General features: G+C 45.0%; 1 protein-coding gene across 2 annotated transcripts; it reads left to right on the forward strand.

The window, feature by feature from the left end:
- LOC129831805 (nuclear distribution protein nudE-like 1-B) lies at nucleotides 1–25,300 on the forward strand. 2 transcript variants are annotated; one of them, XM_055895282.1, is made up of 10 exons: nucleotides 1–131; nucleotides 4,490–4,586; nucleotides 9,122–9,275; nucleotides 19,545–19,693; nucleotides 19,991–20,127; nucleotides 21,009–21,182; nucleotides 21,583–21,680; nucleotides 21,925–22,091; nucleotides 22,337–22,607; nucleotides 22,644–25,300. In XM_055895282.1, the coding sequence occupies exons 2-9, from the start codon at nucleotides 4,501–4,503 to the stop codon at nucleotides 22,425–22,427; spliced, it is 1,056 nt and encodes a 351-aa protein (XP_055751257.1). In that variant the 5' UTR covers nucleotides 1–131; nucleotides 4,490–4,500; the 3' UTR covers nucleotides 22,428–22,607; nucleotides 22,644–25,300. The 2 variants fall into 2 exon arrangements, with proteins under 2 accessions (XP_055751257.1, XP_055751250.1); XM_055895275.1 differs by having other exon boundaries at nucleotides 22,337–22,603.
- Nucleotides 25,301–26,651: the final 1,351 nt, after the last annotated feature.

Below are 26,651 nucleotides of genomic sequence, written 5' to 3' on the forward strand. Positions count from 1 at the left end.
TACGTTACTTCCGAGAGTCGCGTTGGCGTTTTCTAAATACAGATAGACAGTACGATGAAGACAGTCCAGGTCAAAAGATGTGGCGACTGTAACTGAATCTGGAGACAGACACACGGATTGGACATGCCCAGGTAAGGACATTGATTTACATATTTACGTTGGTTACTTTATCAAAAGCTAGCTAGCTGGTTAACCTGTGTTTTCGACTTTAGCAGGCTTTGAACGACGAGCAGTCAGCGGCTCACCAAACCGGTGACAGCTGAAAATAGGTTGTTGAACTTGCCGTTTGGTGCCATGTTAGTCTTGCTAGATAATAATCATGTATTTGATTTAGCGACACTGTGAAATTAACGAGCTAATGGTTTCCTTTTCTGGCTTACTAGTTACACATGTTTTACTGTGTGGAAACAAACAGTCCGTATCAGACAGAGTTGACATTCTGTATTTTCTGGTGGATGGATTCGTAGGACAAGCCAAAGAGCCGGTTACTACTAACGTTACTAGCCGGTCTCAGCCCTGGAACCAGTTAGAGGTGATTAACGTTAGGACTGAGTGATTACCGGTCTCGTTGTCTGTGGATACCACGTCCTATTTATTCTGCCTCACCTTGTCCTTCACTGACCGTACATGGTCAGCCGACTACTGTAAAATAAATCTTAGCTAATGTAATAATGTGGCATTTAGCCTTGAATGTTTCTTGCCACAATTTTCAGGAAATGTAAATGTTGTTTATCATCATAGGGGTGGATGTGTCTTAATTCTACATAGAGTAAGAATTTCACCTCAACTGTAGCTACAGCTTTGTCCTGTGGAGTCTAAGCTGCTGCTGTGAAAGCCAATGTAATGGTGGTAGCCGGTAGCCACATGTAGTTAGCTAGTATAAAAACGGTCTAAGATCTCTACCAAATAGGGCGTTCCCCAGGGTCTCACAACCACCATTCCCCGAGACTGGACGTCACAACAGGGAGTATATGTCTGGTCTGCTGCCCAACCTACCTATACACACTGCTACACACAGCGGAGCCCTGAACCCTCAAATAGCCTCTCCCAGGCCTCTGGTGGAAATGGGAGGGTTTTAGTTTTCTGGAAATAACGTAACTCGCAGAGAATTTGGTGTGAGCCCGCGTAGTGCGTCACCCACTCTCACTCTGAGTAAACAGCCAGACAGAGAGATGTCATCTGCATCAGAGGGAAAGAGGAAGCCAAAAGGAGAGTGGACAGGAAAACGACAGACTCCACTACCTTCCTCTGTTGGCTAGTTAGCCTGCCCTGCTCTAAACCATGGGTAAATATAACCAGATGGTTCCTCTGCTGTTGGCTTGGTAGTAGAGTCTACATCTGCGGCCCAAATTGTAACCTATTCCCTATATACTGTGCTTCTAGTAGTGCACTTAATAGTGAGTAGGTTTCCATTTGGGACACGAGCCCATGTGTTCTGCACACCAGGATGCCACCCAACATGCCTGCACTGGAATGGGTACAAAAACAGCTAAAAAAAATCTGTCTACCTTTTCCTGAAGCTGAGTCGTCTGTGCTGAAAATCACTGTCAGTGAGTGAACCTGGTAGTGTCTTTCATATCCTGATTTGTTGTTTGTAAATGAACACAACACACTACTACTGCCAGCTGAGTGCAACCTAAAGATTAGTCTTATTTATCACCATGGAAACAACAGCTAGTCTGTTATTGAGACTCACATTCAAGTCTTTTGCTTCTCTGTGATAAAGGGATGAATGGAGAGACTTCTGTTTTCAAACCTTCCTCTCTCATAGCTCTGACTGAGATTTCACCTCAGTGGATGTGTTGTTCACGTGGTAGCCTAATAACATTACATCATGTTGGCTATACTATCATTAGCTTAGTTCGGCTAAGTATAGCTAACATGATGATCTATCATTAGCCTAGTTCAGCTAAGTATAGATAATATGATGATCGATCATTAGACCAGTTCAGCTAAGTATAGATAATATGATGATCGATCATTAGACCAGTTCAGCTAAGTATAGCTAACTTGATGATCTATCATTAGCCTAGTTCAGCTAAGTATAGCTAACATGATGATCGATCATTGGCCCAGTTCAGCTAAGTATAGCTAACATGATGATCTTTTCTGAACCATGCTAATGATTGTATAGCTAACATGATGATCTATCATTAGCCTAGTTCAGCTAGTATCTTAGACTAGGCTATGTTGACAGTATCAAAACCAATCCTAGTTCAGCTAGTATCTTAGACTAGGCTATGTTGACAGTATCAAAACCAAGCCTAGTTCAGCTAGTATCTTAGACTAGGCTATGTTGACAGTATCAAAACCAATCCTAGTTCAGCTAGTATCTTAGACTAGGCTATGTTGACAGTATCAAAACCAATCCTAGTTCAGCTAGTATCTTAGACTAGGCTATGTTGACAGTATCAAAACCAAGCCTAGTTCAGCTAGTATCTTAGACTAGGCTATGTTGACAGTATCAAAACCAATCCTAGTTCAGCTAGTATCTTAGACTAGGCTATGTTGACAGTATCAAAACCAATCCTAGTTCAGCTAGTATCTTAGACTAGGCTATGTTGACAGTATCAAAACCAATCCTAGTTCAGCTAGTATCTTAGACTAGGCTATGTTGACAGTATCAAAACTACTCCTAGTTCAGCTAGTATCTTAGACTAGGCTATGTTGATAGTATCAAAATCAGTCTTCAGTAAACAATCCAGTTATGTGGCAGTAAATTGCATCACTATACTTCAGTCTTTACCTTGGTGTTGTTGACACTCTCCTCAGGCCCCCTTAGTTTCCTGAGTGAGTCCTAGTAGTAAGCTAGTGTTGTAACGCCACAGTTTCCTGAATGAGTCCCAGTAGTAAGCTAGTGTTGTAACGCCACAGTTTCCTGAATGAGTCCCAGTAGTAAGCTAGTGTTGTAACGCCACAGTTTCCTGAATGAGTCCCAGTAGTAAGCTAGTGTTGTAACGCCACAGTTTCCTGAGTGAGTCCCAGTAGTAGTGGTGTAACAACAGTTTCCTGAGCTGCAAAACACACGCACGCTCTGCATACCATACATACACCTAGAGTAATGTGCGAGAGAACAGCTATTCTCCCTTTGACCCCATGACCCCTGGGACCTGTCTAACTGACAGATGACTCCCCCTTGTTAACTGAATTAAAGCCATTTGACATTCTGTTTAGCAGAGTGCAGTATAGAGGACGCTGCTGGTGTTGGGGTGGCTGACCAGACCGCTGACCCATCCGTCTGTTAGAGTGCTGGCCTGCTGTTGGGGTGGCTGACCAGACCGCTGACCCATCCGTCTGTTAAAGCTACGATATGTCACAAAGCTACAACATTTTTTGGGGGGCGACCTGACCAAATTCACATAGAAATGTGAGTTATAGATCTGTCATTCCCGTTGAAAGCAAGTCTAAGAAGCAGTAGGTCTGTTCTATCTGTGCTATTTCTATGCTCCCCGTTCTGAATTAACGTTTATGCGTCTTTTACTTTCGGTTTTGTACACCAGCTGAATATACAATATTTTTGCTTACAGAAAATATATTTCACAGCGGTTTAGACAGTACAATGATTCTCTACACAATGACTGCTTGTTTTGTCACATAAACTGAAATTAGGCAAACTATTAGAATTTTAGCAACCAGGAAGTGGAGGAGCGACTTCTGCACAGTAACTTTAGAGTGCTGGTGTTGGGACGGGTTGAAGCGACTGACCCATGCATGCTGGAAATCCCTCTAAACCAGAGATGATCACTAGTAGCCTTGCCTATTCCTGGAGCCACGTGGAGGGCTGGGGACTCCCTGCTGTTCAACCTCACACAGCACACACACACTGGACCAGACGCGTGGGGGTTTAATCACAGGGTAGACATCCTCCCTCTGCGGTGACTTTGGCCCAACCACAGCTTCATTCATAACACTGCTGATTTCCTCACTACTTCTGTTCCATGTGTTTATGATTGGCATTCAACACACACAATGGCCATGAATGGAAGTGAATGAAGCTTTTTTTTAAAACATGTCCAGTCTGCTGTGGCCCATGTCAAACAAACAGGGTTAGAAGTTTTAATGAGGAGGCCCTGGTCTGTATGAAGCGGCTCTGGGGGGCCTACTGGGGGCATCCTACAGCTCCTTACTGAGGAGTTGGTCTACCAAATGGCTGGTTGTCACCCAGGTGTTGCTGCTGGGTCACTGTATCAGGCCCTTGTTGTTAGGAGGGAGGCTGAATTGAAGTCAGTAGGTCTTGAATAACTGTGATGACAGCCAGCCAGACTCCTGACAGCCAGCCAGACTCCTGACAGACAGCCAGGCCGCCTGAGCATAAGATTAAGTACTTTAAAAAATAAAAAATAAAATTTGCAATGAATTATTCTGCTACTTTTCTTGGGTACGAATAAAGCCTATGTTTGGTTTTCTGCCATTCAAATGTTTCGACCTACTTTCAGGATACGTGTGTCTTTAAAGTAGCTTCAGGTGACCATGTTGTTCTCCTCTTCAGGTTGTTCTACCATGGACACAGACATGATACCAACATTCACTTCAAAAGACCAGGAGATCGACTACTGGAAGGTCTTGTCCCTCAAGCATAAGAGCAGGTATGTTCATGTCAACTGATCGAGGCTACTCGTAGCTCAGTTAACTAAATCATTGATTTATACATGGTCAAACATTGAGTTTCAGAAGATTAGACTCAGCAGTTTGTCATTGGATCTGTTGAACTACTCTCCTCTACATACATGTTCCAAATTGAAACTCAAGCTAGGCACAGTCTTTCACTTTGACGTCTTCTCAGTAATATAATTATACCTGACCAGAAAACCACATGGCTTGCTCTCGGCTCTGTTACATAAAGCAAGGCTTTTATGTTTGCTCATAACGGCTGGAAGATGAATAACAAGGTTATGTCATAACAGTCATGTGATCATCTGACACATGGCCTGTTCCTCTATAGGCCTTTGTTAACGTTACCATCGACACAGGAAGCAATGGATTCATTGGCCGAAATTAGGCCGAGTAAGTTTAGGTCTAGTTGTTCTTAGTGCTGGGGAGTCATCATTAGTGCAAAACGTGTTGTAATGGAAAACGTTTGCAAGGAAAATTAGCATTTCTTATTGTACTGGTTCAGATAGTAGCCTACCTCCCTGTTTCAGTCCCTTTTCTTCCTTTTGGTTTCTATTGAATATGACTCACTTTTACAGATATCCTATATCCAGCAGGGTGTTCTAGAACAGATATCCTATATCCAGCAGGGTGTTCTAGAACAGATAGCCTATATCCAGCAGGGTGTTCTAGAACACATATAGCCTATATCTAGCAGTGTGTTCTAGAACACATATAGCATATATCTGGCAGGGTGTTCTAGAACACATATAGCCTATATCCGACAGGGTGTTCTAGAGCACGGATGGCCTATATCCGGCAGGGTGTTCTAGAACACGGATGGCCTATATCCGGCAGGGTGTTCTAGAGCACGGATGGCCTATATCCGGCAGGGTGTTCTAGAACACGGATGGCCTATATCCGGCAGGGTGTTCTAGAGCACGGATGGCCTATATCCGACAGGGTGTTCTAGAACACGGATGGCCTATATCCGGCAGGGTGTTCTAGAGCACGGATGGCCTATATCCGGCAGGGTGTTCTAGAACACGGATGGCCTATATCCGGCAGGGTGTTCTAGAACACGGATGGCCTATATCCGGCAGGGTGTTCTAGAACACGGATGGCCTATATCCGGCAGGGTGTTCAGGTGGTTCTGTTTTCCCAGGCTCTGTAGAACCAGACCCTGTCAGTGTTGACCTAACACATTCTAGAGTATAGGCTTAGTGTGTGTTCATGAGGAGGTCCCAGATGGCACTGCTACACTACACTACACACACACACACACACACACACACACACACACACACACACACACACACACACACACACACACACACACACACACACACACACACACACACACACACACACACACACACACACACACACACACACACACACACACACACAAATCATTTTATATTCTAACTTACGCCTATTTAGCACACAACATGCGCGCTATGCACACACACACACACACGTACACATGGATTTTGTATTGTAGAGTAGTGACCTGAGTGAACACACTTAATGTGTTGCGAAATCTGGTGTGTAATGTGATGGTTTTTATTGTATATAACCGCCTTAATGTTGCTGGACCCCAGGAAGAGTAGCTGCTACCTTGGCAGGAATTAATGAGGATCCATAATAAACCCCAGGAAGAGTAGCTGCTGCCTTGGCCGGAACTAAAGGATCCATAATAAACCCCAGGAAGAGTAGCTGCTGCCTTGGCAGGAATTAATGGGGATCCATAATAAACCCCAGGAAGAGTAGCTGCTGCCCTGGCAGGAATTAATGGGGATCCATAATAAACCCCAGGAAGAGTAGCTGCTGCCTTGGCAGGAATTAATGGGGATCCATAATAAACCCCAGGAAGAGTAGCTGCTGCCTTGGCAGGAATTAATGGGGATCCATAATAAACCCCAGGAAGAGTAGCTGCTGCCTTGGCAGGAATTAATGGGGATCCATAATAAACCCCAGGAAGAGTAGCTGCTGCCTTGGCAGGAATGAATGGGGATCCATAATAAACCCCAGGAAGAGTAGCTGCTGCCTTGGCAGGAACTAATGGGGATCCATAATAAATACAAATACTTGTTTGTACAGTGGTATTTTGGAAATATTGTCAGAAAACAGTGATGTTGTCAGAGCCAGAGGGAAGGTAACCGAAGTCATTCCAGTCAGAGCCATAGTTGAACAGGGCTGTTCTGTGGCCAAACTGGTCATGTGTGCTGATGAAGCAGCCTGGCAATGTGTGCTTCTGGTACAGTAACCATCTGTGTTTTTGGTGCGGTAACTGTGTGTGCTTCTGGTACGGTAACTATGTGTGTTTTTGGTGCGGTAACTGTGTGTGCTTCTGGTACAGTAACCATGTGTGTTTTTGGTGCGGTAACTGTGTGTGCTTCTGGTACGGTAACTATGTGTGTTTTTGGTGCGGTAACTGTGTGTGCTTCTGGTACAGTAACTATGTGTGTTTTTGGTGCGGTAACTGTGTGTGCTTCTGGTACGGTAACTATGTGTGTTTTTGGTGCGGTAACTGTGTGTGCTTCCGGTACGGTAACTATGTGTGGAATGAGCAGGGAAACCCAGTGAAGCCAAGGATGGAGCAGTGGCTGCCTGTTAACTGACCCCAGAGCTGTCTAACCCTGTTAATGTGTGTGTGTGTCACTCAGACCTTTTCAGTTCAAGGGTCATCCCTGGTCAGTGGAACTATGTATCTGTAACCTGGTCCCAGATCTGTTTGTGCGATCATCTCATCTCCTTGTCATGCCAAACAGTGGTCCTTTGTATCTCAGTTGGTAGAGCATGGCACTTGTAATGCCATGGTAGTGGATTTGATTCCCGGGACCACCCATATGTAAAATATATGCACACATGACTGTAAGTCACTTGGGATTAAAACGTCTGCTAAATGGCATGTTATTATTTTATAGCACAAACAGATCTTGGTCCAGGCTAACATATCCGGCTACCAGATTAGTATACCATGCCCTAGGTTCTCACACCTTAACCAACCATTCTAATTCAATTCAGTGGAGCCACCTGACTGAATGAATGGCATGGAAAGTCTGCATTCATTCAGCTCTAGCATGGCATTGGCCTTTGTCATGACAGATGAGTCAGGGGCCGTGCAGGACCATTCTAGTTACATTACATCTATGACCAGACAGATAGTAAGTTCTAGGTGTTTTATGTCTATGGACAGACATGATAGACTGATATACAGCCACATGGGACAAGAGAAAGTGCTATGCTACAATCCAGGAGTCCAGGCCTTTCAGCTAGGCTTATCTGTAGATATTACTGGACTGTATTACTAGGTTGTATCTAGCACTTTATAACAGACAGTACCTCAGGTCTGATAGAGCTTTATGACAGAGACCGTACCTCAGGTCTAAAAGAGCTTTATGACAGTACCTCAGCAGGTCTGATAGAGCTTTATGACAGTACCTCAGCAGGTCTGATAGAGCTTTATGACAGTACCTCAGCAGGTCTGATAGAGCTTTAAGACAGTACCTCAGCAGGTCTGATAGAGCTTTAAGACAGTACCTCAGCAGGTCTGATAGAGCTTTATGACAGTAGCTCAGCAGGTCTGATAGAGCTTTATGACAGTAGCTCAGCAGCTCTGATAGAGCTTTGAGACAGTCCTTCAAGTCTGGTAGAGCTTGGGGTTTGTCATTAGCTGATACAGATGGCTCCTGTATGCCTGCTGCTGTTCCGTGTGTTCTGAGAGGGGTGAGGGGTCAAGGGATCTGGAGACAGGAAATTATGAGTCAAGAGACCGGGTGTGTTCAGACATGCGCCACTGACCACACAGGGTAGGTCTGTATGACTGTCCAGGGGATGTGACTACCACTCATTACAATTAATCATTAAATAACAGTCCCTCCCGTGTGTCCTCCAGCTACCATGAGGCCTAGGAGGAGCTGGTGGAGTTGCAGGAGAGACAGTGTGGTAGTGTGTGACAGGGTGTAACAGTCCGTTCTCTCCCGTGTCTTCCTCAGTTACCATGAGGCCCAGGAGGAGTTGCTGGAGAGACAGTGTGGTAGTGTCTGACTGGGTGTAACAGTCCGTTCTCTCCCGTGTCTTCCTCAGTTACCATGAGGCCCAGGAGGAGTTGCTGGAGAGACAGTGTGGTAGTGTGTGACTGTGTGTAACAGTCCGTTCTCTCCCGTGTCTTCCTCAGTTACCATGAGGCCCAGGAGGAGTTGCTGGAGAGGTAGTGTGTGTCTGACTGGGTGTAACAGTCCGTTCTCTCCCGTGTCTTCCTCAGTTACCATGAGGCCCAGGAGGAGTTGCTGGAGAGGTAGTGTGTGTCTGACTGGGTGTAACAGTCTGTTCTCTCCCGTGTCTTCCTCAGTTACCATGAGGCCCAGGAGGAGTTGCTGGAGAGGTAGTGTGTGTCTGACTGGGTGTAACAGTCCGTTCTCTCCCGTGTCTTCCTCAGTTACCATGAGGCCCAGGAGGAGTTGCTGGAGAGGTAGTGTGTGTGTGACTGGGTGTAACAGTCTGTTCTCTCCCGTGTCTTCCTCAGTTACCATGAGGCCCAGGAGGAGTTGCTTGAGTTCCAGGAAGGGAGCAGAGAGCTGGAGGCAGAGTTAGAGGCCCAGCTAGGACAGGCTGAACACCGCCTCAGAGACCTGCACACAGAGAACCAAAGACTGAAGAGCGAGTTGGACAACCTCAAGGTAACATACGCAGGAACGGACACACACACACACACACACACACAGACACACACACACACACACACACACACACACACACACACACACACACACACACAGAGGGGTTAGAACCAAACACTGAAGTGCGAGCTGGATAACCCCAAGGTAAGTGTTGTACTGCTAACCAGGATGTAGATCACTGAGATAATAGAACATGATGCTAACCAGGATGTAGAGCACTGAGATAATAGAACATGATGCTAACCAGGATGTAGATCACTGAGATAATAGAACATGATGCTAACCAGGGTGTAGAGCACTGAGATAATAGAACATGATGCTAACCAGGATGTAGAGCACTGAGATAATAGAACATGATGCTAACCAGGATGTAGAGCACTGAGATAATAGAACATGATGCTAACCAGGATGTAGATCACTGGGATAATAGAACATGATGCTAACCAGGGTGTAGATCACTGAGATAATAGAACATGATGCTAACCAGGATGTAGAGCACTGAGATAATAGAACATGATGCTAACCAGGATGTAGATCACTGAGATAATAGAACATGATGCTAACCAGGGTGTAGATCACTGGGATAATAGAACATGATGCTAACCAGGATGTAGAGCACTGAGATAATAGAACATGATGCTAACCAGGATGTAGATCACTGGGATAATAGAACATGATGCTAACCAGGATGTAGATCACTGGGATAATAGAACATGATGCTAACCAGGATGTAGATCACTGGGATAATAGAACATGATGCTAACCAGGATGTAGATCACTGGGATAATAGAACATGATGCTAACCAGGATGTAGATCACTGGGATAATAGAACATGATGCTAACTAGGATGTAGATCACTGGGAAATTAGAACATGATGCTAACCAGGATGTAGATCACTGGGATAATAGAACATGATGCTAACCAGGATGTAGATCACTGGGATAATAGAACATGATGCTAACCAGGATGTAGATCACTGAGATAATAGAACATGATGCTAACCAGGATGTAGATCACTGGGATAATAGAACATGATGCTAACCAGGATGTAGATCACTGGGATAATAGAACATGATGCTAACCAGGATGTAGATCACTGAGATAATAGAACATGATGCTAACCAGGATGTAGATCACTGGGATAATAGAACATGATGCTAACCAGGATGTAGATCACTGGGATAATAGAACATGATGCTAACCAGGATGTAGATCACTGGGATAATAGAACATGATGCTAACCAGGATGTAGATCACTGAGATAATAGAACATGATGCTAACCAGGATGTAGATCACTGGGATAATAGAACATGATGCTAACCAGGATGTAGATCACTGGGATAATAGAACATGATGCTAACCAGGATGTAGATCACTGAGATAATAGAACATGATGCTAACCAGGATGTAGATCACTGGGAAATTAGAACATGATGCTAACCAGGATGTAGATCACTGGGATAATAGAACATGATGCTAACCAGGATGTATAGCACTGGGATAATAGAACATGATGCTAACCAGGATGTAGAGCACTGGGATAATAGAACATGATGCTAACCAGGGTGTAGATCACTGGGATAATAGAACATGATGCTAACCAGGATGTAGATCACTGAGATAATAGAACATGATGCTAACCAGGGTGTAGATCACTGGGATAATAGAACATGATGCTAACCAGGATGTAGAGCACTGAGATAATAGAACATGATGCTAACCAAGGTGTAGATCACTGGGATAATAGAACATGATGCTAACCAGGATGTAGAGCACTGAGATAATATAACATGATGCTAACCAGGATGTAGATCACTGGGATAATAGAACATGATGCTAACCAGGGTGTAGATCACTGGGATAATAGAACATGATGCTAACCAGGGTGTAGTGCACTGAGATAATAGAACATGATGCTAACCAGGATATAGAGCACTGAGATAATAGAACATGATGCTAACCAGGATGTAGATCACTGGGATAATAGAACATGATGCTAACCAGGGTGTAGATCACTGAGATAATAGAACATGATGCTAACCAGGATGTAGAGCACTGAGATAATAGAACATGATGCTAACCAGGATGTAGATCACTGGGATAATAGAACATGATGCTAACCAGGATGTAGATCACTGGGAAATTAGAACATGATGCTAACCAGGATGTAGATCACTGGGATAATAGAACATGATGCTAACCAGGATGTAGATCACTGGGATAATAGAACATGATGCTAACCAGGATGTAGATCACTGGGATAATAGAACATGATGCTAACCAGGATGTAGATCACTGGGATAATAGAACATGATGCTAACCAGGGTGTAGATCACTGAGATAATAGAACATGATGCTAACCAGGATGTAGAGCACTGGGATAATAGAACATGATGCTAACCAGGATGTAGATCACTGAGATAATAGAACATGATGCTAACCAGGATGTAGATCACTGGGATAATAGAACATGATGCTAACCAGTATGTAGATCACTGGGATAATAGAACATGATGCTAACCAGTATGTAGATCACTGAGATAATAGAACATGATGCTAACCAGGATGTAGAGCACTGGGATAATAGAACATGATGCTAACCAGGATGTAGATCACTGGGATAATAGAACATGATGCTAACCAGGATGTAGAGCACTGAGATAATAGAACATGATGCTAACCAGGATGTAGATCACTGAGATTAAATAACACATGCTTCTTTATGGTGAGGTGCTGTCTTTCATGACCATTTCCTTCTGTCTGTGGGATAACCATATTCATGTGTGTTAGACAGCCTGTTAGACTACATATGGCAGCAACATGTGAGTGTGCAGTAGACTAGACTACAGTTCTATGATCGGGCCATGGAGGACTGTGATTCATGTGGGGGCCGGAGGAGCTGGGGGCCGGTGGAGCTGGCCTAGCCTTGCTGTTGACCCAGACCTTAGGTTGGCTTGATTCTGACACCTATGAGCCATTCTTCACCCCTCGCCGGAGAACAAAGGAGTTGTAGAGTCTATGAACACTGGCATGTCAACACTCCCTTCCACCTGTCACCTCGGTCATCAATGCAACCATCTCCACACACTCATTCCCTCTCTCGCCCCCCCCCCCCCCCCCCCCCGCAGGAGCAGCAGAGCAGCAGTATGCTCAGAGCTATAAGCAGGTCTATATGTTGTCTGAACGTTGTTCTCCCCCTGTAGGAGAAGTTGGAGCAGCAGTATGCTCAGAGCTATAAGCAGGTCTATATGTTGTCTGAACGTTGTTCTCCCCCTGTAGGAGAAGTTGGAGCAGCAGTATGCTCAGAGCTATAAGCAGGTCTATATGTTGTCTGAACGTTGTTTTCTCTCCCTGTAGGAGAAGTTGGAGCAGCAGTATGCTCAGAGCTATAAGCAGGTCTATATGTTGTCTGAATGTTGTTCTCCCCCTGTAGGAGAAGTTGGAACAGCAGTATGCTCAGAGCTATAAGCAGGTCTATATGTTGTCTGAACGTTGTTCTCTCTCTCCGTGTAGGAGAAGTTGGAGCAGCAGTATGCTCAGAGCTATAAGCAGGTCTATATGTTGTCTGAACGTTGTTCTCTCTCCCTGTAGGAGAAGTTGGAGCGGCAGTATGCTCAGAGCTATAAGCAGGTCTATATGTTGTCTGAATGTTGTTCTCCCCCCGTAGGAGAAGTTGGAGCAGCAGTATGCTCAGAGCTATAAGCAGGTCTATATGTTGTCTGAATGTTGTTCTCTCTCTCCCTGTAGGAGAAGTTGGAGCAGCAGTATGCTCAGAGCTATAAGCAGGTCTATATGTTGTCTGAAAGTTGTTCTCTCTCCCTGTAGGAGAAGTTGGAGCAGCAGTATGCTCAGAGCTATAAGCAGGTCTATGTTGTTCTCTCTCCCCCTGTAGGAGAAGTTGGAGCAGCAGTATGCTCAGAGCTATAAGCAGGTCTATATGTTGTCTGAACGTTGTTCTCTCTCCCTGTAGGAGAAGTTGGAGCAGCAGTATGCTCAGAGCTATAAGCAGGTCTATGTTGTTCTCTCTCCCCCTGTAGGAGAAGTTGGAACAGCAGTATGCTCAGAGCTATAAGCAGGTCTATATGTTGTCTGAACGTTGTTCTCTCCCTGTAGGAGAAGTTGGAACAGCAGTATGCTCAGAGCTATAAGCAGGTCTATATGTTGTCCTAACAATGTTCTCTCTCCCTGTAGGAGAAGTTGGAGCAGCAGTATGCTCAGAGCTATAAGCAGGTCTATATGTTGTCTGAACGTTGTTCTCTCTCCCTGTAGGAGAAGTTGGAGCAGCAGTATGCTCAGAGCTATAAGCAGGTCTATATGTTGTCTGAATGTTGTTCTCTCTCCCTGTAGGAGAAGTTGGAACAGCAGTATGCTCAGAGCTATAAGCAGGTCTATATGTTGTCTGAACGTTGTTCTCTCTCCCTGTAGGAGAAGTTGGAGCAGCAGTATGCTCAGAGCTATAAGCAGGTCTATATGTTGTCTGAACGTTGTTCTCTCTCCCTGTAGGAGAAGTTGGAACAGCAGTATGCTCAGAGCTATAAGCAGGTCTATATGTTGTCTGAACGTTGTTCTCTCCCCCTGTAGGAGAAGTTGGAGCAGCAGTATGCTCAGAGCTATAAGCAGGTCTATATGTTGTCTGAACGTTGTTCTCTCTCCCTGTAGGAGAAGTTGGAACAGCAGTATGCTCAGAGCTATAAGCAGGTCTATATGTTGTCTGAACGTTGTTCTCCCCCTCTAGGAGAAGTTGGAGCAGGAGTATGCTCAGAGCTATAAGCAGGTCTATATGTTGTCCTAACAATGTTCTCTCTCCCCCTGTAGGAGAAGTTGGAGCAGCAGTATGCTCAGAGCTATAAGCAGGTCTATATGTTGTCTGAACGTTGTTCTCTCTCTCCCTGTAGGAGAAGTTGGAACAGCAGTATGCTCAGAGCTATAAGCAGGTCTATATGTTGTCTGAACGTTGTTCTCTCTCCCTGTAGGAGAAGTTGGAACAGCAGTATGCTCAGAGCTATAAGCAGGTCTATATGTTGTCTGAACGTTGTTCTCCCCCTGTAGGAGAAGTTGGAACAGCAGTATGCTCAGAGCTATAAGCAGGTCTATATGTTGTCTGAACGTTGTTCTCTCTCTCCCTGTAGGAGAAGTTGGAGCAGCAGTATGCTCAGAGCTATAAGCAGGTCTATATGTTGTCTGAACGTTGTTCTCTCTCCCTGTAGGAGAAGTTGGAACAGCAGTATGCTCAGAGCTATAAGCAGGTCTATATGTTGTCTGAACGTTGTTCTCCCCCTGTAGGAGAAGTTGGAACAGCAGTATGCTCAGAGCTATAAGCAAGTCTATATGTTGTCTGAACGTTGTTCTCTCTCCCCTGTAGGAGAAGTTGGAGCAGCAGTATGCTCAGAGCTATAAGCAGGTCTATATGTTGTCTGAACGTTGTTCTCTCTCCCTGTAGGAGAAGTTGGAACAGCAGTATGCTCAGAGCTATAAGCAGGTCTATATGTTGTCTGAACGTTGTTCTCCCCCTGTAGGAGAAGTTGGAACAGCAGTATGCTCAGAGCTATAAGCAAGTCTATATGTTGTCTGAACGTTGTTCTCTCTCCCCTGTAGGAGAAGTTGGAGCAGCAGTATGCTCAGAGCTATAAGCAGGTCTATATGTTGTCTGAACGTTGTTCTCTCTCCCTTTAGGAGAAGTTGGAGCAGCAGTATGCTCAGAGCTATAAGCAGGTCTATGTTGTTCTCCCCCCCTGTAGGAGAAGTTGGAACAGCAGTATGCTCAGAGCTATAAGCAGGTCTATATGTTGTCTGAACGTTGTTCTCTCTCCCCATGTAGGAGAAGTTGGAACAGCAGTATGCTCAGAGCTATAAGCAGGTCTATATGTTGTCTGAACGTTGTTCTCCCCCCGTAGGAGAAGTTGGAGCAGCAGTATGCTCAGAGCTATAAGCAGGTCTATATGTTGTCTGAATGTTGTTCTCTCTCTCCCTGTAGGAGAAGTTGGAGCAGCAGTATGCTCAGAGCTATAAGCAGGTCTATATGTTGTCTGAACGTTGTTCTCCCCCTGTAGGAGAAGTTGGAACAGCAGTATGCTCAGAGCTATAAGCAAGTCTATATGTTGTCTGAACGTTGTTCTCTCTCCCCTGTAGGAGAAGTTGGAGCAGCAGTATGCTCAGAGCTATAAGCAGGTCTATATGTTGTCTGAACGTTGTTCTCTCTCCCTTTAGGAGAAGTTGGAGCAGCAGTATGCTCAGAGCTATAAGCAGGTCTATGTTGTTCTCCCCCCCTGTAGGAGAAGTTGGAACAGCAGTATGCTCAGAGCTATAAGCAGGTCTATATGTTGTCTGAACGTTGTTCTCTCTCCCCATGTAGGAGAAGTTGGAACAGCAGTATGCTCAGAGCTATAAGCAGGTCTATATGTTGTCTGAACGTTGTTCTCCCCCTGTAGGAGAAGTTGGAGCAGCAGTATGCTCAGAGCTATAAGCAGGTCTATATGTTGTCCTAACAATGTTCTCTCTCCCCCTGTAGGAGAAGTTGGAGCAGCAGTATGCTCAGAGCTATAAGCAGGTCTATATGTTGTCTGAACGTTGTTCTCTCTCCCCTGTAGGAGAAGTTGGAGCAGCAGTATGCTCAGAGCTATAAGCAGGTCTATGTTGTTCTCTCTCTCCCTGTAGGAGAAGTTGGAACAGCAGTATGCTCAGAGCTATAAGCAGGTCTATGTTGTTCTCTCTCTCCCTGTAGGAGAAGTTGGAGCAGCAGTATGCTCAGAGCTATAAGCAGGTCTATATGTTGTCTGAACGTTGTTCTCTCTCCCTGTAGGAGAAGTTGGAGCGGCAGTATGCTCAGAGCTATAAGCAGGTCTATATGTTGTCTGAATGTTGTTCTCTCTCTCCCTGTAGGAGAAGTTGGAGCAGCAGTATGCTCAGAGCTATAAGCAGGTCTATATGTTGTCTGAACGTTGTTCTCTCTCCCTGTAGGAGAAGTTGGAGCAGCAGTATGCTCAGAGCTATAAGCAGGTCTATATGTTGTCTGAACGTTGTTCTCTCTCCCCCTGTAGGAGAAGTTGGAGCAGCAGTATGCTCAGAGCTATAAGCAGGTCTATATGTTGTCTGAACGTTGTTCTCTCTCCCTGTAGGAGAAGTTGGAGCAGCAGTATGCTCAGAGCTATAAGCAGGTCTATGTTGTTCTCTCTCCCCCTGTAGGAGAAGTTGGAGCAGCAGTATGCTCAGAGCTATAAGCAGGTCTATATGTTGTCTGAACGTTGTTCTCTCTCCCTGTAGGAGAAGTTGGAGCAGCAGTATGCTCAGAGCTATAAGCAGGTCTATGTTGTTCTCTCTCCCCCTGTAGGAGAAGTTGGAACAGCAGTATGCTCAGAGCTATAAGCAGGTCTATATGTTGTCTGAACGTTGTTCTCTCCCTGTAGGAGAAGTTGGAACAGCAGTATGCTCAGAGCTATAAGCAGGTCTATATGTTGTCTGAATGTTGTTCTCTCTCTCCCTGTAGGAGAAGTTGGAGCAGCAGTATGCTCAGAGCTATAAGCAGGTCTATATGTTGTCTGAACGTTGTTCTCTCTCCCTGTAGGAGAAGTTGGAGCGGCAGTATGCTCAGAGCTATAAGCAGGTCTATATGTTGTCTGAATGTTGTTCTCCCCCCGTAGGAGAAGTTGGAGCAGCAGTATGCTCAGAGCTATAAGCAGGTCTATATGTTGTCTGAATGTTGTTCTCTCTCTCCCTGTAGGAGAAGTTGGAGCAGCAGTATGCTCAGAGCTATAAGCAGGTCTATATGTTGTCTGAACGTTGTTCTCTCTCCCTGTAGGAGAAGTTGAAGCAGCAGTATGCTCAGAGCTATAAGCAGGTCTATATGTTGTCTGAACGTTGTTCTCTCTCCCCCTGTAGGAGAAGTTGGAGCAGCAGTATGCTCAGAGCTATAAGCAGGTCTATATGTTGTCTGAACGTTGTTCTCTCTCCCTGTAGGAGAAGTTGGAGCAGCAGTATGCTCAGAGCTATAAGCAGGTCTATGTTGTTCTCTCTCCCCCCGTAGGAGAAGTTGGAGCAGCAGTATGCTCAGAGCTATAAGCAGGTCTATATGTTGTCTGAACGTTGTTCTCTCTCCCTGTAGGAGAAGTTGGAGCAGCAGTATGCTCAGAGCTATAAGCAGGTCTATATGTTGTCTGAATGTTGTTCTCTCTCCCTGTAGGAGAAGTTGGAACAGCAGTATGCTCAGAGCTATAAGCAGGTCTATATGTTGTCTGAACGTTGTTCTCTCTCCCTGTAGGAGAAGTTGGAGCAGCAGTATGCTCAGAGCTATAAGCAGGTCTATATGTTGTCTGAACGTTGTTCTCTCTCCCTGTAGGAGAAGTTGGAACAGCAGTATGCTCAGAGCTATAAGCAGGTCTATATGTTGTCTGAACGTTGTTCTCCCCCTGTAGGAGAAGTTGGAGCAGCAGTATGCTCAGAGCTATAAGCAGGTCTATATGTTGTCCTAACAATGTTCTCTCTCCCCCTGTAGGAGAAGTTGGAGCAGCAGTATGCTCAGAGCTATAAGCAGGTCTATATGTTGTCTGAACGTTGTTCTCTCTCTCCCTGTAGGAGAAGTTGGAACAGCAGTATGCTCAGAGCTATAAGCAGGTCTATATGTTGTCTGAACGTTGTTCTCTCTCCCTGTAGGAGAAGTTGGAACAGCAGTATGCTCAGAGCTATAAGCAGGTCTATATGTTGTCTGAACGTTGTTCTCCCCCTGTAGGAGAAGTTGGAGCAGCAGTATGCTCAGAGCTATAAGCAGGTCTATATGTTGTCCTAACAATGTTCTCTCTCCCCCTGTAGGAGAAGTTGGAGCAGCAGTATGCTCAGAGCTATAAGCAGGTCTATATGTTGTCTGAACGTTGTTCTCTCTCTCCCTGTAGGAGAAGTTGGAGCAGCAGTATGCTCAGAGCTATAAGCAGGTCTATATGTTGTCTGAACGTTGTTCTCTCTCTCCCTGTAGGAGAAGTTGGAACAGCAGTATGCTCAGAGCTATAAGCAGGTCTATATGTTGTCTGAACGTTGTTCTCTCTCCCTGTAGGAGAAGTTGGAACAGCAGTATGCTCAGAGCTATAAGCAGGTCTATGTTGTTCTCTCTCCCCCTGTAGGAGAAGTTGGAGCAGCAGTATGCTCAGAGCTATAAGCAGGTCTATATGTTGTCTGAACGTTGTTCTCCCCCCCTGTAGGAGAAGTTGGAACAGCAGTATGCTCAGAGCTATAAGCAGGTCTATATGTTGTCTGAACGTTGTTCTCTCTCTCCCTGTAGGAGAAGTTGGAACAGCAGTATGCTCAGAGCTATAAGCAGGTCTATATGTTGTCTGAACGTTGTTCTCTCTCCCTGTAGGAGAAGTTGGAGCAGCAGTATGCTCAGAGCTATAAGCAGGTCTATATGTTGTCCTAACAATGTTCTCTCTCCCCCTGTAGGAGAAGTTGGAACAGCAGTATGCTCAGAGCTATAAGCAGGTCTATATGTTGTCTGAACGTTGTTCTCTCTCTCCCTGTAGGAGAAGTTGGAGCAGCAGTATGCTCAGAGCTATAAGCAGGTCTATATGTTGTCTGAACGTTGTTCTCTCTCTCCCTGTAGGAGAAGTTGGAACAGCAGTATGCTCAGAGCTATAAGCAGGTCTATATGTTGTCTGAACGTTGTTCTCTCCCTGTAGGAGAAGTTGGAGCAGCAGTATGCTATAAGCAGGTCAATGTTGTTCTCTCTCCCCCTGTAGGAGAAGTTGGAACAGCAGTATGCTCAGAGCTATAAGCAGGTCTATATGTTGTCTGAACGTTGTTCTCCCCCCGTAGGAGAAGTTGGAGCAGCAGTATGCTCAGAGCTATAAGCAGGTCTATATGTTGTCTGAACGTTGTTCTCTCTCCCTGTAGGAGAAGTTGGAACAGCAGTATGCTCAGAGCTATAAGCAGGTCTATATGTTGTCTGAACGTTGTTCTCTCCCCCTGTAGAAGTTGGAGCAGCAGTATGCTCAGAGCTATAAGCAGGTCTATATGTTGTCTGAACGTTGTTCTCTCTCTCCCTGTAGGAGAAGTTGGAACAGCAGTATGCTCAGAGCTATAAGCAGGTCTATATGTTGTCTGAACGTTGTTCTCTCTCCCTGTAGGAGAAGTTGGAGCAGCAGTATGCTCAGAGCTATAAGCAGGTCTATATGTTGTCTGAATGTTGTTCTCTCTCTCCCTGTAGGAGAAGTTGGAGCAGCAGTATGCTCAGAGCTATAAGCAGGTCTATATGTTGTCTGAATGTTGTTCTCTCTCCCCCTGTAGGAGAAGTTGGAGCAGCAGTATGCTCAGAGCTATAAGCAGGTCTCCATGTTAGAGGATGACCTGGGACAGACCAGAGGAATCAAGGAACAGCTTCATAAATACGTCAGAGAACTGGAGCAGGCCAACGATGACCTGGAGAGAGCCAAGAGGTCACTATATACCACAGTAGAACGTTACTAACACAGCCATTCAAATGTTTTGAGTTCAGGCCTGGGTTGTAGGCTAAGTGGATGCTGCCTGCTAGCTGTGCCTCAGTATCAAATGAATTGGTCACATACACATATTTAGCAGATGTCATTGTGGGTGTAGTGAAATGCTTGTAAAGAGAGTGTTACTCCACTCAGTGTTAACCCAGTTATCCAACCCACACAGATACTGTACATTTTTCACCTGCTTCTGCTACTAACCGTTGTCGACCCCAACTCTTCTCCTCCTCCCTCCATCAGGGCGACCATCGTATCTCTGGAGGACTTTGAGGGTCGTCTGAACCAGGCCATAGAGAGGAATGCCTTCCTGGAGAGTGAGCTGGATGAGAAGGAGTCTCTACTGGAGTCAGTTCAGAGACTGAAGGATGAAGCCAGAGGTATGAAGACATGAAACACCTACCTCTATCTCAGACCTACCCTTTCTGTTATAGGTAATACTGCTGTATTAAGTCAGCTGGATGAGAAGGAGTCTCTACTGGTCTCAGTAGAGACTGAAGGATGAAGCCAGCGGTTTGGATGGGGGTAACCCCTAACTCCCTGTTCCCCCCCTGTAACTCCCTGTCTACTGGTCTCAGTAGAGACTGAAGGAAGAAGCCAGCGGTTTGGATGGCGATGTCCCCCTAACTCCCTGTTCCCCCCCAGTAACTCCCTGTCCCCTACTAATCATGTGCTTGATTATAGTAGACCAGTGTAATCAGATGTAGTGATAGTACTGGAGTATATGAAATAGTTGGAGCTGTCTGGCTGGTACTTGAGGAGAGGGTTGTGAAACACTGCTCTATCCATTTGGTAGAATCATGTCTGTATTGGTGTGACTGATGCCTCAGACCTGAGCTGGCGGAGAGGGAGAAGACTGCAGACGGAATGTCATGTCTGTATTGGTGCTTGTATCTCATGTCTGTCTTTCTGCCCCCCCCCCCCCCCCAGACCTGAGACAGGAGCTGGCGGAGAGGGAGAAGACTGCAGACAGAATGTCATGTCTGTATTGGTGCTTGTATCTCATGTCTGTCTTTCTGCCCCCCCCCCAGACCTGAGACAGGAGCTGGCGGAGAGGGAGAAGACTGCAGACAGAATGTCATGTCTGTATTGGTGCTTGTATCTCATGTCTGTCTTTCTGCCCCCCCCCCAGACCTGAGACAGGAGCTGGCGGAGAGGGAGAAGACTGCAGACAGAATGTCATGTCTGTATTGGTGCTTGTATCTCATGACTGTCTATCTGCCCCCCCCCCCCCCCCCCCCCCCCCCCCCCCCCCCCCCAGACCTGAGACAGGAGATGGTGGTGAGGGAGAGGACTGCAGACAGGATGTCAGCCCCCAGCTCTCCTACCCTGGACATGGACAAGATGGACTCTGCTGTCCAGGCCTCCCTGTCCCTGCCTGTCACCCCTGTAGGGAAGGGCATGGAGCACCCGTTCATCAACCCTAAATCATCAGGTAGGTCAACAGCCGTGTCTTCTAACATACCTGGGTGGAAATAGTGTTCCTTGTCTTTCAAATACTTTACATGTGCTTTATTGAGCTTGCTGGGTGCAATGGAATCCATGGAAGAGTCTCAAAAGTCCCTCCAGGCAGTCTCAATTCAATGCTCAAAGTGTTTTGAAAGTTTATAAATACTATTTGAACCCAGGTCTGTTATTTAGTTCCTTTTGGAGCTGTACCTCTGTGTGAAAGTTTCTAGGTATCTGTCATGTGCTAAACACTGTCTGCTCCTCTCCTCTCTCCTCTCTCCTCTCTCTTCTCTCTCTTCTCTCTCTTCTCTCTCTTCTCTCTCTTCTCTCTCTTCTCTCTCTCCTCTCCTCTTCTCCTCTTCTCTCCTCTCCTCTTCTCTCTACAGTGTTAACAAATGGCTGTGGGCCTGGCGGCTCACCTCTGACCCCATCAGCAAGAATCTCTGCTCTTAATATCGTTGGGGACCTTCTTAGAAAAGTGGGGGTAAATATCAGACTTTTGTTTCTTGTAGCACTGTTTTCCATTGCTATGTATCCATCGTCTGAAGCTAATGTTGACGACAAAACATTATGAACACTCTTCTTGAGTGAAACCCAACAGTTTGGCTTCCGTCTCCTCTCTGGACAGCAGAGTATATTGGAATGGTGTCTGTCACCTGAATTAAAGGTTACAACAGAATCCACAGCTTGTGATTAGTCTAATGTAGGCCATGTTTGTCTGTCCTTAGGCGCTGGAGTCCAAGCTAGCTGCATGTAGGAACTTTGCCAAGGACCAGGCGGTGAGGAAAACCTACTCCACATCGTCCAGCAACATGATCACTGGGAACGGAAACCTCGTCAACAGCAACGCCACCAAGTTCTCCCACTCACTACACACCACCTACTACGACAAAACGTGAGTTCTGTCTCTCTCTCAGGACTATTCCTACTGGTCCATCTACCTCTCTGCTTGACTTCCTGTCTGCAGTGTTAGTGAGACAGTAGAGGAAGTGGCAGGCTCAATGGACTCTATCCCATTTTGAGTCAGAGTTGGTCTAACCAGAGTATGTAGAGAATACCCAAACAGCTTTCTATTTGATATTGTGAATGAACTAACTTCTGTCTTCGTGGTTTCTCTCTGTCTGGTGTTGTCCCCCACAGGGCTGTGAATGGACTGGACCCCAGCACCCTGACTGCCCTGGCATCGCCCCGGACTGTCTCCCCTCCTGGCATGCTGCCTCTCACCGTTTAGCGTGGCCCCAACCTCTGTACAAGCTCCCCGCAGAACAAGGGTACCCCTCATCCGTCACCCCAACCCCCCCCCACCCCAAATCTCTGTACAACTCCTGTACACCCCGCAGAACACTGAGAGGAGAGAACACTTGAAGAACCGTTACTGTGTGTGTGTGTGTGTGTGTGTGTGTGTGTGTGTGTGTGTGTGTGTGTGTGTGTGTGTGTGTGTGTGTAGGAGAGACACTTGACTGAATGATTGAAAAGGTCTCACTCACCTATGAGTGGGGTTGGATGCTGAGTGTGTTTGTGTATTTAACATACAGGCACATGCCTCTGCCTGAGCTGTCTTTGCTCATGTGGATGATGTGTTGGTGACCTCTGTGCTCTGGAGTGTCTCCATTTTGGCTCCATCAGTTTATCAGTTTCACTCTATAACAGCTATATAACAGCAACTGTACCTGACAAAGGTCCCCAACGGACTGCAGCTTCCTTCCTCTTAACCTTTTATTTTCTTCTCTGAATGAATTGCACAATTACAAATAATGTATATTTAGTGTTGTATTTAAAAATGAAAAGGGACTTTTTGCAAAGTTAGATGATTTCATCATTACTGTATGTATGCTTTAAGATGCAATATTTCCTGTTTGTTTGTGTTTATGTTATGGGGTCAGATGGAGTTGATGACCCTTAACCCCCATGTCCAGAAGAATGACTGAATTCACGTTTATTGTGTTCAGGCTGTGATCAGAACCATGTTCTCTTATTGGGCTGCATCTCAATAGTCCAGTTAATATCCTCATCTCAATAGTCCAGTTAATAGCCTCATCTCCTCATCTCAATAGTCCAGTTAATAGCCTCATCTCCTCATCTCAATAGCACAGTTAGTCTTGGGAGAGAATGAGAAAACAGGACCGGTAAAAGCAATATGGATGATCTATCTCTACCCGAAATGAGCTTTCACCTGTAATTTCCTTCCCATCAGTGCAGAGGAGGGAAAGGAGAGAAGACGAGGAAACCACTTTGTACTATTGAGATGCACCCCCACAGTCCCTATTGTCCTGGGTGTGGGCTGACCAGACAGAACAGACCGGTCAGCTGGTGGACCATCTGTGGTCTGGTAGGGAGGGAGGGACCTCCCTGTTAAATAGCCTGGAAACATCGGCTGCTGTCCTCTTCATTAATGAAGTTAGGTCCGCTTCACCACAGACTGTACCGTGCTAATGGCACCCTATTCACTATCTAGTGCACTCCTTTTGAACAGGGACCATGGTGCGCTGGTCTAAAGTAATGCACTACATAGGAATAGTGTCATTTTGGACTCAGTCCTTTATATAAGCCTTGGATGGATGACTGTGTATTTACATGAGGTTGGTACCGTGTTATATTAAATTAATCCTCTTTCCCTGATGCGTAACTAGAATCAGACAAAACTGTTGCTTATAGAAACAAACAAGTCAACCCTGAGCACAGCAGTGTGTCAGACACAACGTATTCACATTGAGATATATATATATACTGTACTGTGCACCTGTTGGTGGTTGAATCTCAGCTAACACCCTGTCTACCATAACCTGCAGCAACAATAACCCAGCAGTCCAACCATCTAACAGGTAGGGTGAAGTTGCCTTAGATGCTGACCCTGGGTCTGTTTTTTCCTTTACCCCACTAATGGTTAAGTTTAGGATTGGGGAGGGGAAGCTGATCCTAGATCTGTACTTGGGGGAAACCTCACCCTAGAGCTACCTAACAGTGGGTCACACTCATCCCTTTTTCTAGACTAGATCCTAGCCTGGTTAAACCAGACTTAATGTTGTGTTCACCATGAGGGGAGTGCTCAGTCTAGTTTTAATCGGGCTAAAAATGCTCATCTTTGACTAATATGCAAATTGTTATTGGTGCCCATTTTGTCACGTTGGCTCCTGTCCTGTCGATGAAACGTTTGTAATAGAGAACCTCATAGAGAACTGACATGCCTCTTCCTGGTTTCTGTCGTTGATATTCACTTGTGATGTATTTTCCATCCCCCATTCTGTCTTATCTCCATCTGGGGTTAATAGTGCTCCCTCCTATCACAGCCTTAAATGAAAAGCCTTAAGGACAGTTTCCCAGACACGGATTAAAGCTGCAATAAATTAGCTTTTTGGGTGCCCTGACCAAATTTACATAGAAATGTTATAGATTTGTTATTTTCATTGAAAGCAAGTCTAAGAAGGTGATAGATCTGTTATATTTCTATGCTTCCGCTTTTTATAGTTTTGTTTTTTGGTTCTTTTACTTTTGGATTTTGTACACCAGCTTCAAATCAGCTGAAAATACAATGTTTTGTGTTCTGGAAAATATATTTCACAGCGGTTTAGATACTACAATGATTCTCTACACTATACTTGCTTGTTTTCTCACAAGTTGAAATTCGAATTCAAGCAACCAGGAAATGGCGGTGCGATATCTGCATAGTGCATCTTTTAAGCCTAGTCTTGGATTTAACACTTTCAATGGAGATTCTCCATTCAGAATGATTTAGAATCCAGCACTAGGCTTAATCTGTGTCTGGGAAACTGGTCCTAAAACTATTCTAGAACTATCATTTTGGAGTGCTTGCTTACTCCCATGGTCTATGATGTCACCCACCTCTACCATGTCACTGTCAGCCTGTTGCTGTGTCCCCATATATACAGGGTTGGAACTAAGCATTGTAACTCTGCCTAACAACACATTTGTACATACCAACGTTTGTCATTATTACAGTTCTATTTATTTCAGATGTCTTTATGGCATGTTTAAAATGAAGAACCTGAGTTTTACTATTGTACATCAGTCCAAGATCACATATCATGATGTACAATTGGTTGTCCAGTCTGTTCGATAAAACGAAATAAAGATATTGAAAAATAAGTACTGAGACGTTGTTGTACATCACTCGGGATGCAGCTTCTCATGAAGAAGTGAACCTAAAGGTAATGTTTTCCTGACTTGTTGGTTTGAGAGGATAGAAAGAGCCGTATTATAGGAGTTATCCTCCCACTGTTATTGGCTACAAACGCACAATGCTGTTTCTTTCCAGATGGACACCCCCCCCAACACACATACTGTACAGATCTTCTGAACACACTGGGACAATTGCAACACAAAAATATAAAGGGAAATGTCCAGAATACTGTTGTCACAGTTATCAAATAAAATGTTCTTGTAAACAGGCTATTGGCATTCTGTGTTTGCGTGCAGTCTCTCTCTGCTTGCTGTAGGCTCCTCTTGCTGTCATGTTGAAATTTGTACTGTCTTTGGTGAAATTACTCGGGGGGGGGGGGGGGGGGGGGGGGGGGGGGGTTTACAAGCCGAGGAGAGACGCAGTTAAAAGATTGATGCATAACCAGAGGAAGCGAGAGGGATAACAGACATGTCTTCTCCAGCAGGTGGCGATGTTGCGTTTCTTTCGCTCACTAAGTGAGGAGATTTTGAATAAAGGTCAATGGGTGTCGAATTTGGTAAACATACATTTGAATTGATTATTTGCTACATGAGGTTTATTTTTTGATCAAATACTTGTTTCGTAATGCTTAGGTTAAGTGTACGGATATAATTAGGAAACGTGAGAAAAAACACTGAGTTGTCTCAAGATGGGTATGCATATTCATGATCTCGTGAACAAGTGATCAACAACAATGGACGTGACAGATAAGTCGTCACTACAGGTGTGATCATGCTTTACGTCAAAAGTTGCCTGAAGCTGTTTGGAAAATGCTATGCCCTGACAAGTTATTCAGAAGAAAATCCTAGGGGACAGAGTCTAATTTACATAAGGTTGGTTAACTTACCAGTGTTGACCCTAAACAAACACATTTACAAACTACTTGTTTAAAGTGTTATTACATCCATGGTGGTATTGTTTTTACAGAAGCTTGTAAATCAATTAACCTGATAATGATCCACATCATGTGGGTAGAAAAACTGTGTGGTATGCAGCAAAACAACTATATATATATTTTTGTCCATCCTGTTCTGATCTAATGAGATGGATGTAGGATCTTCTCCGACCTAGAATCTAGGCCTTTCCCAGTAATGAAGGACAGAAAGCATACTACATACTCTGGTTATATTTACGGAGAGAAATTTCCATTTAATAACAGGTAGCGTCCATTTATTTATAGTAATTGTGTTAATTAATTATTGCTTTCCTCCGTGGAAAAAAATAGAATGTATAAAAATGGAAAATATACCGAAAGCAAAATCAAGCAGAGATTAACGA

This window comes from Salvelinus fontinalis, chromosome 2, assembly GCF_029448725.1.
Source record: "Salvelinus fontinalis isolate EN_2023a chromosome 2, ASM2944872v1, whole genome shotgun sequence".
Lineage (NCBI taxonomy): Eukaryota > Metazoa > Chordata > Actinopteri > Salmoniformes > Salmonidae > Salvelinus > Salvelinus fontinalis.

Bases quoted from the DNA above. Each gene is read 5' to 3' on its own strand.
- LOC129831805 (XM_055895282.1), top strand. From the start codon at position 4,501: ATGGACACAGACATGATACCAACATTCACTTCAAAAGACCAGGAGATC. The intron at 19,694-19,990 runs GTCACTATATAC...TCCCTCCATCAG, and splicing joins GACCTGGAGAGAGCCAAGAG to GGCGACCATCGTATCTCTGG. The intron at 21,183-21,582 runs GTAGGTCAACAG...TTCTCTCTACAG, and splicing joins CATCAACCCTAAATCATCAG to TGTTAACAAATGGCTGTGGG.